This window comes from Carassius gibelio, chromosome B8 (assembly GCF_023724105.1).
Source record: "Carassius gibelio isolate Cgi1373 ecotype wild population from Czech Republic chromosome B8, carGib1.2-hapl.c, whole genome shotgun sequence".
NCBI lineage: Eukaryota > Metazoa > Chordata > Actinopteri > Cypriniformes > Cyprinidae > Carassius > Carassius gibelio.
Window position 1 is genome coordinate 16759871 of NC_068403.1, and position 10085 is coordinate 16769955.

The 10085-nt window shown below is 37.1% G+C and overlaps 1 protein-coding gene across 1 annotated transcript; it reads left to right on the forward strand.

Moving 5' to 3' along the window:
• The first annotated feature begins 6546 nt into the window (after positions 1-6546).
• ptgesl (prostaglandin E synthase 2-like) lies at positions 6547-10015 on the forward strand. Its single transcript, XM_052562495.1, has 7 exons — positions 6547-6922; positions 7019-7213; positions 7319-7374; positions 7938-8090; positions 8196-8396; positions 8487-8604; positions 9142-10015. Exons 1-7 carry the CDS (start codon positions 6629-6631, stop codon positions 9259-9261), a joined length of 1137 nt encoding a protein of 378 aa, XP_052418455.1. The 5' UTR covers positions 6547-6628; the 3' UTR covers positions 9262-10015.
• The last annotated feature ends 70 nt before the right edge of the window (positions 10016-10085 follow it).

Here is a 10085-nt window from a genome sequence, read left to right on the forward strand (position 1 = left end):
CTCCCACTCGTCTGCTCTCTCATTGATACACAACTCCCTCTCTCCCTCCCTCTCTCTCTCTCTCTCTCTCTCTCTCCCTTTCAAGAGTGAATGTACAGGCGCTCTCTCTTTCACACAGAAAAACTACTTGCCTCTCTCTGTGTATTTCTCTTCAATAGTTACACGCAGCACAAACAGGAACTTACTGTAGCTGTCACTAACACTCAGCTGTCATCTACTTCCCTTGCATCAGGAGACGGTAAGAAATCTGAACAACTCGACCTCCTCCCAGCGCTTCCCTTGCATATTGTCTCGATCTCTAACAATCTCCTAACCATGTAAACACCCCCACCCATACATGCGACGTAGGTATGCAGGTAGATCTGGCTTTCGAATGCAGCATCTCTGCAGAACAGTGTCTCCCTCCCTCCCTCTTAAGGCACTGCATTCAGTCCACAGCTGTCGCTCACTCCTCATGGCCGGTTGTTTTCTGTGTTCTGCTGTGCTTTTCCCCTAACGGGCCCCTTAGAGACCCTGTGCTTGTGTATCTGAGAGCGCTTCGCCAGTGGAAAAGTGCTTTCTGGCTCATGTGCTCTGTGCATTTTGTTCGAGCAACAAATAAAGTGCCCAGAGTGTGTTCTCGCTCGCGTGACCAGTCTGCCCAGTGACCTGTGCAGCTGGGAGTCTGGGTCTGGATCCTACAAAACACACACACACACACACACACACACACACACACACACACACACACATATATAAATGGCCAGCATACACTCAGATCCATTAAAGAGTTGAAAAAAATTGCAATGCCCTATCATTAAATCTAGGTCACAAAGCTTTTCGGCCACAAACAATTGTCCTATTCTAAAACTGCCTTAACCATAACAGTATATGAGATATTTGTCTTGTTCTCTGCGTGAGTTAAAGGATGCAGATAAATGCACACATCCGTCATGCAACAGGATAAAAAAGCATAACCCTGGGTAGCACACGGTTCGATATCGGAGGGTTGCATGTGACGATTATCTAATGGCAGGCATAGTTGAAGACCACGGGGAGGTGGCACTCTATTATGAAAGCACAGACTGTGGGAACTGTTTTGAAATGCAGAGGATATCCTACGCAGCCATAGAGAGATGTGGTTGCCATGGAGACAGCAAACGCTCAACCTTTGAAAAGAGATGCCTAGAGGAACAGCAATAAAGTCCACAGAGACAACTGTATTTGCACAAGAGCACCATATCTCACCACGAAGACGTGTGTTTCTATATGACTTCAGTTGCATGCTGTGGTCTGTCTGGTGACATTTAGAATTCACTTAGAATATGCACTAACATGTCGTGACTTGCATTCGTGTCATTCCATTCACGTCCAGGCATGTGCAAGCTTTCTGGTGAACACATGGATTGTTGAAACTCTACCTCTCACGTATGATGGCTTTTACGTTTCAAACTTTAAACACAGACCAAGGAGATGTAAAATGTATTATAACACTCAATTTAAACAATAATTGAACAATATTAGAATTCTATACTATTTTATCTTAATATAAAACAAAACACTGAAATTAAATCAGTTGCTGCAAGTGAATTTAGGCATTACAACATTGTAATTTACAGTATGAAAAAGATATTCATTTTGAGATTTGATAAATATTATATAGTTAATACAAAGTATTTGGATTATTAGCATCAAAATTAACTTGTGATATGAGAGTAAAGGTAATCTAAATGTAAAAAAGAGCATGCATAATTAAATATGTTTAAATGTTTAGGGTCAGTATGATTTTTAAAGTCATTCATACTTTTATTCAGCAAGGATGCATAGTATTTGTTTGAACTTTATAGTCATCAAAGAATCAAAAACCTTATTTAAACTGTAATAGTATTATTATTGTATTGTGTTTTTGATCATATGAATGGTGGCTTCTTTTAAATTAATTAAATATTTGACTCAAACTTTTTTAGTCAATATGGATATATAAAAAAATCTCTAATACAAGCCAATAATCACTATGGAGCCAATAAATAGTGCATCTCAAATTTGTATCATGCAATGTAATGCTTGCATTGCAAATCATTTAAAATTTACATTTTATTGTAGAAGAGACTTTGAAGCATTTAGCTTCAGTTAAAGTGAACCTAATATTGTATTTTTGTATAATGCATTATTTAATTTTCACACAAAAATTACTGAGACTGCAAAACAATTGCTGAAACCCCTGCAGAACAGTTGTGTTCCCCTGTTTATGAGCCCTGCTTTTATAAACACTCTCTAACTAAGAACTGTGTGTTGTGTTGAGGTAATAGAAAGGCAGGGAAGGAAGCACAGCTTCTGTCTGAACACACACAGAGATCCAATTCCACACAAAGACAGGACAGGGTGGTGTTGGAGAGGAACTGTTGGAGCCATTCACTTTAATGTTCCACTCTGCCTCAGGAGACTGGCAATGGAATCATAAAGAAACGTTACACGAAGATGGGAAACTTGTCTCTCAAAATAACATTTTCAGGGCTGTACCTCAACAATGATTAAAATATGTATCCTTCCTAGACATTCAAAATGTTACTAGTCATAAGCCATGCAAGATGAATCTGTTATGTGGCATTATACAAACCGGATTCCAAAATAGTTGGGACACTGTACAAATTGTGAATAAAAACAGAAACGATTTGGAAGTTTAAATTTCAAAATTTTATTCAGAATACAACATAGATGGCATATGAAATGTTTAAACTGAGAAAATGTATAATTTTAAGGGAAAAATAAGTTGATTTTAAATTTCATGGCATCAACACATCTCAAAAAAGTTGGGACAAGGCCATGTTTAGCACTGTGTGGCATCCCCTCTTCTTTTTATAACAGTCTGCTAACGTCTGGGGACTGAGGAGACAAGTTTCTCAAGTTTAGGAATAGGAATGTTGTCCCATTCTTGTCTAATAGAGGCTTCTAGTTGCTCAACTGTCATAGGTCTTCTTTGTCGCATCTTCCTCTTTATGATGTGCCAAATATTTTCTATGGGTGAAAGATCTGGACTGCAGGCTGGTCATTTCAGTACCTGGAACCCTCTTCTATGCAGCCATGATGTTGTAATTGATACAGTATGTAGTCTGGCATTATTATGTTGGAAAATGCAAAGTCTTCCCTGAAAGAGACGTTGTCTGGATGGGAACATATGTTGTTCCTGAACTTGGATATACCTTTCAGCATTGATGGTGCCTTTCCAGATGTGTAAGCTGCCCATGCCACACGCACTCATGCAACCCCACACCATCAGAGATGCAGGCTTCTGAACTGAGTGCTGATAACAACTTGGGTTTTTATTAGTCCAGATGACATGGCGTCCCAGTTTTCCAAAAAAGAACTTCAAATTTGGATTCGTCTGACCACAGAACAGTTTTCCACTTTGCCAAAGTCCATTTTAAATGAGCCTTGGCCTGGAGAAAAGGCCTGCGCTTCTGGATCATGTTTAGATATGGCTTCTTTTTTGAGCTATAGAGTTTTAGCCGGCAACAGTGAATGTCAAGGTGGATTGTGTTCACCAACAATGTTTTCTGGAAGTATTCCTGAGCCCATATTGTGATTTCCATTACAGTAGCATTCCTGTATGTGATGCAGTGCCATCTAAGGGCCTGAAGATCATGGGCATCCAGTATGGTTTTCCGGCCTTGACCCTTACGCACAGAGATTGTTCCAGATTCTCTGAATCTTTGGATTATATTATGCACTTTAGATGATGATAACTTCAAACTCCTTTCTGATATTGCTCCACTATTTTTCACTCCAGCATTGGGGAAATTGGTCTCTGAGAGGCTCTTTTTATACCCAATCATGTTGCCAATTGACCTAATAAATTGCAAATTGGTCCTCCAGCTGTTCCTTATATGTACATTGAACTTTTCCGGCCTCTTATTGCTACCCGTCCCCACTTTTTTGGAATATGTGTAGCTCTAATGAAATGCAACATGAGCCAATATTTGGCATGACATTTCAAAATGTCTCACATTCAACATTTACACAATATTTAATATATGCCAGTGGCAATAGCAGTAACTATTAGACCTCTAACTGGAAGAACAATGAGACATGTGGTGACAGTTACACATGCTATTGCCAAAGAGGATGCCACAAAAATTCTGGATCATCTTTGTTGTGCAATGACTCGTTGATTATAACATGCTGTAAAAAAAACTGTCTACGCATTCTTAAAAGCTTTTCCCTTTTCCTGTTTATAACATCAGTTAAAACATCTCAAATTCCCCGTTTCCTGAAACAGAACATTTTCCTTTTGCCAGTTTCCATATCAGTACAGAACACACACACACACACACACACACACACACACAAACAAACAAGATATGAAACATAGTGACTGAGAAAAACAAATAAATAAATAATAAACAGTGATCAAATGTGACTTATTCTTCTATATCATAATAATATTTGGTAAAATGCATGAAAATATTAAAAAGCCAAAAATGATAACTAAGCCATAAATTACTCGCTCAGTCATCCTAGGTGTAGGCCTACAATATATTACTTTCTTCTTTCAGATGAATTCAGTTGGAGTTATTTTAAAAAAATATATTTGATCTCTCAAGCCATTTGATGCAACTTAACGGGTGGTGGTGGTGAGGGGGGTGATCAAAGGCCATCTGTAGTGAATCGATGCGTTTTTGTAATAAAATATCCATATTCAAAACATAATAATCACTTTAATCTAACTTGCGCTCACTGTTGTAAAATGGGAGCAGATCTGGAGGAATGATGTATGAGGTCATCATAAACAATATACGTTAGATATTTATGCATTACCTTTTTCTGTTTTTTAAGGATTAAAATGAAATTCTCAAATATATTTTAAATGACACAAACTCGAGCAAATTTAACAGGTAACTGAAACTAATCTATAACCAAGGGTTTTAAGCAACTGCTTTTAAGATGAATGGGAATGCTAACAGATAGAGACCTCCTTGGCCAAACAATGTCCATGTTTTGTTCTATAAATATTATCCCTAGTAACAAAAACATATAATTAAGTCTGCTATGTAGGTATTTTCTTCTTCTTTCTGGAGTTTTTCTTGGTGGTTGGTAAACAACGAAAAGGTGCATTACCGCCACCAACTGGTATGGAGTGTGGATCCGAATGACTACTACTTATTTTATTCCAAACAAAATAAAACTAAACCGAATTAACAAAACAAACCAAAATAAACAAAAAAAAAATTAGGACTCAAATCTTCTCAATCATATTGATTATTCTAAGAATTTAAGAATTTCTACTAAATCTAAATTAATTCTTTCCATTCTAAGGTTTTAGATCATTCCCCACCTTTTCCCCTCATTTTTCTTACAGTGCACCATGAGGTGTTCTATTGTCTCTTGTTACCCACAGTATTCACATCCGGTGTTATGTTTACCTATTTTAAATAAAGTGCTGTTTAACCCTGTGTGCCCATATCTAAGTCTAGATATAATTGTCTCTTCTCTCCTTTTTATTTCTTGCACATCTCATTTCTCCCACTCTCTTCTGAATTTTGTAAAACCACAGTCCTTTCCTCTTTTCCTCCCACTGCATTTGCCACCTTTTCTTCAACTTCTGTTTAATAATGCTCTTTATTTCCATCTTACTGATGTTAACTGTCACATCAATGTATTCTCTTTTTATGGCCTCCTTTGCAGCTTTATCTGCCATTTCATTTCTTATATATTCTATATGTACCCACAAAAAATATAACTTCAATGCCCATCATTTAAATTCTATATAATGTTTGTTGTATTTCTAACAAAATATCTTCTCTGCTATCTCAGTGACTGTTCTATAGATTAATGATGAAGTTGAATCTGAACAAATAATAACTCTCTATGGTCTTATTTCCTCTGTCCACTGTACTGCTAACAGAATAGCTAGCATTTCTCCTGTGTTTACTGATACATTATCGCTGATCCTCTTCATTATTGTAATATTAAACTCTGGAACAATAGATGCTACTCCTATCCTATCCACTAAACTCTTTGATGCATCTGTATAAATCTGGATATAACTGTAGTAATTATTAATATATTCCTGTATATTATGTGAATTCAAAATAAACCCCCTATTTTTGTTCTTCTTTTGTAATAGTGTAAGATCTACTTTCCCTTCAGGTAGTACCAAAGGTGGCACTACTGGAAATGGTACTGTTGGGCTGAATTTTGATTCTATTGATTTTAACTGTTGCTTTTTGTATAACTGTTCACCCAACGCTTTTTGTCTAGCTCTTCTCCTTTTCCCAACAATGTTTTAAAGAGATTTGTGCTGGGTGATCCTCATTATGTCTTATTTTATTGCCGTGCACACGTGACCAGGTATTTTTCTCCGCGCTGCTAGGATCACGTTCTTTGATTATTGAAGCATACTTTTCATTTGTATTTCAAATAATTTAATATATAAAAGCTATTATATTATTTAAAAAAACTTTAGACATTTTATATATATTATAAAAACTATTACTTCTTTAAAGAAAATATTTGAATGCGAGATTCGGTTTTTGAGCCCCTCGCGCCCCCTGGAGGGAGTAACGTTAAACGTTCTCCGAGGAACGTCTATTTGCTTGTAGCATTTGTTTGATTGCGCTTGCCGTAGACTTGTGGGAGTTTATGTAAAACCATGATGGCGGCGGCCTGTGCAAGAACGCTCAGTAAGGTCGCCCGGTTAGTTTTAGACACGCCGACATGCCGTGTAACAAACGCCGCAGCACTAGTGCCGAGATTCTCCATGAGATGCCAAGGAAGGGCTTACGGAACCGGCGGAGCGGGGTTTAGATCCAGAGCGTTGCTCGCTGCGCCGACGCGTGGCAGCGGGAGAGTCCTGGGATGCGCCTTCTTGCTCGGTGGTGGTTTCGGCTTGTACCAGACCGTCAAACTCACGCTTCAGCGTCACCATGCAGACGAAAAATCAAATGTATGTATGTAAATATACATAAAGTTTTTGATGGAAGTGTTGATGTGCCCTTAGTGTTGGGGTTGTTTGCTCACCGTGGTTTCTTGTGTTGAACAGGCACCTGAGCTGGGGACAGATCTGAAGTTGACACTGTATCAGTATAAGACCTGTCCGTTTTGCAGCAAGGTGCGAGCCTTCCTGGATTATCATGGGCTGCCATATGAAATTGTGGAGGTCAATCCCGTCATGCGACAGGAGATCAAGTGGTCCACGTACAGAAAAGTCCCCATCCTGATGGTGAACGGGACGTTGGTATGCAGCTCTTCGTATCTTTCTGATGATGATCGATATCGTATTTCTGGTATATGATGCGTCCTTCAGCTCATCAAGTACCTCTCTTTGTTTATATCTCAATAGCAACTTAATGATTCTTCAGTAATAATAAGTGTTTTGAAGACATACCTTGTCAGCAGGTGAGCATTTTCCGTTTGCTATTTTCATATGAATGTTCCTGTTAACATTTAAGCAGTTTTAATGACTTTAATAGTTGCATAAACATTTGGTACAGTAATTTATAAATGCCTTTAACAATTTTTCATTAACTAGTTGCAAATTAGCATGCCTATTATTAAACTTATTGGCAGTTTATTAGTACTTATAAAGCACATATCCTGGATCCCTAGTCCTACCCAATTCTTAATTTTAACAACTACCATACTAACTAATAAGTGGTAAATAACGAGTTTATCAAGGCAAAAGTCATAGGTTTGTTAAAAGCAAGGGTTGGACCTTAAAATAAAGTGCGACCAAGTGACCATGGATGCCCCAAAGTATGATTATTCTTCAGAAAGCAGAATGAAAAGTGACAATAAACATAATGTTTCGCAGTTTTGATTGGGTCTCACGCTGGAGGGGGGTTGATTGTGAACGAACTTTTAAGCACTTTGTTCAGTTTTGTGATAGTTGCTTTGCTTTAAGCAAATAAATGTAAATATAAATGCAAATTTTTATTTTGTTCATTCATTGCTTCTTTTAGGGAAAAAACTATGTCTGAGATTCTCACATGTTATCCTGAGATGAAGGCAAAAAATGACCGTGGAAAAGATGTGATAGAGTTTGGCAATAAGTACTGGGTCATGGTACGAGACGCAGATGCTGATCATCTATATCCTGGAAAAGACAACAGAAAGTAAAGAGAATCAGTAATCAGTCTGAAAGTGATTGCTTTATTATATTTTTTTTAACTGAATTTGCAGAGTCAAACATAACCATTGGATTAACACTTTTTGCCCAGAGAGGAGATTAAATGGCGGAAATGGGCAGATGAGTGGCTGGTGCACTTAATTTCCCCAAATGTTTACCGAACACCGACTGAAGCCCTTGCATCCTTTGATTACATTGTGCGAGAAGGAAAATTTGGCACATTTGAGGGATTCTTTGCCAAGTACTTTGGAGCTGCTGCCATGTGGATCATTTCAAAGAGATTGAAAAATAAGTATGTTTTTAAGCATTTTAAATAATGCATAATAAAGATATTTGTCAAAAATGTCTTGATCATAAAGTTTAACCTTATCATACTACACAGACACCATCTGCAAGATGATGTGAGACAGGATCTCTACAAGGCCGTCAATGATTGGGTGTCAGCCATCGGAAAGAACAAGAAATTTATGGGAGGAGATCAACCCAACCTTGCAGATCTGGTATGTGTTTTTCTCGAAGTCTAAAATTATACATAAATACACTACCGTTGTAAAGTTTGGATCTGTAAGATTTTTTCTTTTATGTTGAAAGAAGTCTCTTTTGGTAACAAAGGCTTAGTTTATTTGATCTAAAATACAGTAAAAACAGTAATATTGTTAAAAAATTATAAGTGTAAATAGTTTTTTTATATGAATTTATTTTAAAATGTAGTTTATACCTTTGATGGCAAAGCTGTATTTTCATCAGCCATTTATTCATTAGCCAGTGTTGCAAAAGTTGTACTGCCTAATATTTTTATGATCATAAATAGTTTAAAGAACAGCATTTATTGTAATTTAACATTATAAAAGTCTTTACTGTCACGTTTGGTCAATTTAATGCACACTTTCTAAATAAGTGTTGTTTTTTTTGGGAACCCAAACTTTTGCTTTGAAGATATGAATTGTAGTATTTCTGATTCTTCTGATTTTCCTGATTGTTTAAGTATCTGTGGTATGGTGGGAAATACATTCTTATACTGTGTGTTTTCGACACAGGCTGTGTTTGGTGTTCTGAGGGTTATGGAGGGCCTCCAGGCATATGAAGACATGATGGAACATACCAAGGTGAAGAACTGGTATCGACGTATGGAGAAGGCCACACAACGAGAGTCATAAAATCAAAGCTTCCGTCATCGCTGCACCAACTTGAAACACTTTATACCACAGTATACTAATGGTAGTCTACTGGTTTTGCAAATCTTAAAAGACTAATTTTTGTTAAGTAACTGGCTTCCATTCTTCCTTTGCTCAGACTGTAATCACAGAGCTAAGAGTTTAATTCCAAGAGATTAAAAGCAAACAAAAAAATTTTGTTCCAAATATAATTTGTTTTGCAACCGAACTGGATTTCGCTATTTCATATAATCTATAGACAATGTGAATGGGTTTTAGAGGGATTGTTTCAAAACCATCCAGTTTTTTTCCATCTCTGTGAACTAGTTTGTAGCTTGACAACATTACTGGACAAATGTATAATCTGGTAATTATTTTCAGCAAATGACGGTTAATTTCTTTCCACAAGTTACTCATTCTTTTGAATGTTTGTCCCTTTTGTCTTACTGAAGTGGTTCCCCTCTCATCGTGATGAGCTCAGCCCTCAAACATGCTTGTGTCTACCTCAGTTTGCATTACTGTTGACTGGGTCATATGTGTCCAATGACTTTAAAATTTGTGGTTTACTGAATGTTCAACCTTGAGATTTCAAGGGGTTTAACTTAAAATGTGATCTCACGGAGTAATGGTTTAAATCTGAAAGTTGCTTTGGACATTTGTAGTATCCAGTTAAGCAAGAACTTTGCCTATGCATCATATTCACATTCGACAAAAGTGATAATTTTTTGTCAATGAAATAAAGTAAAAATCTCAAGCAGATGTTTGTCAGCTGGTTAATCATGTTTTCTCGAAATAATACTGTTCATCTTAGATGAGACTGTCCTACA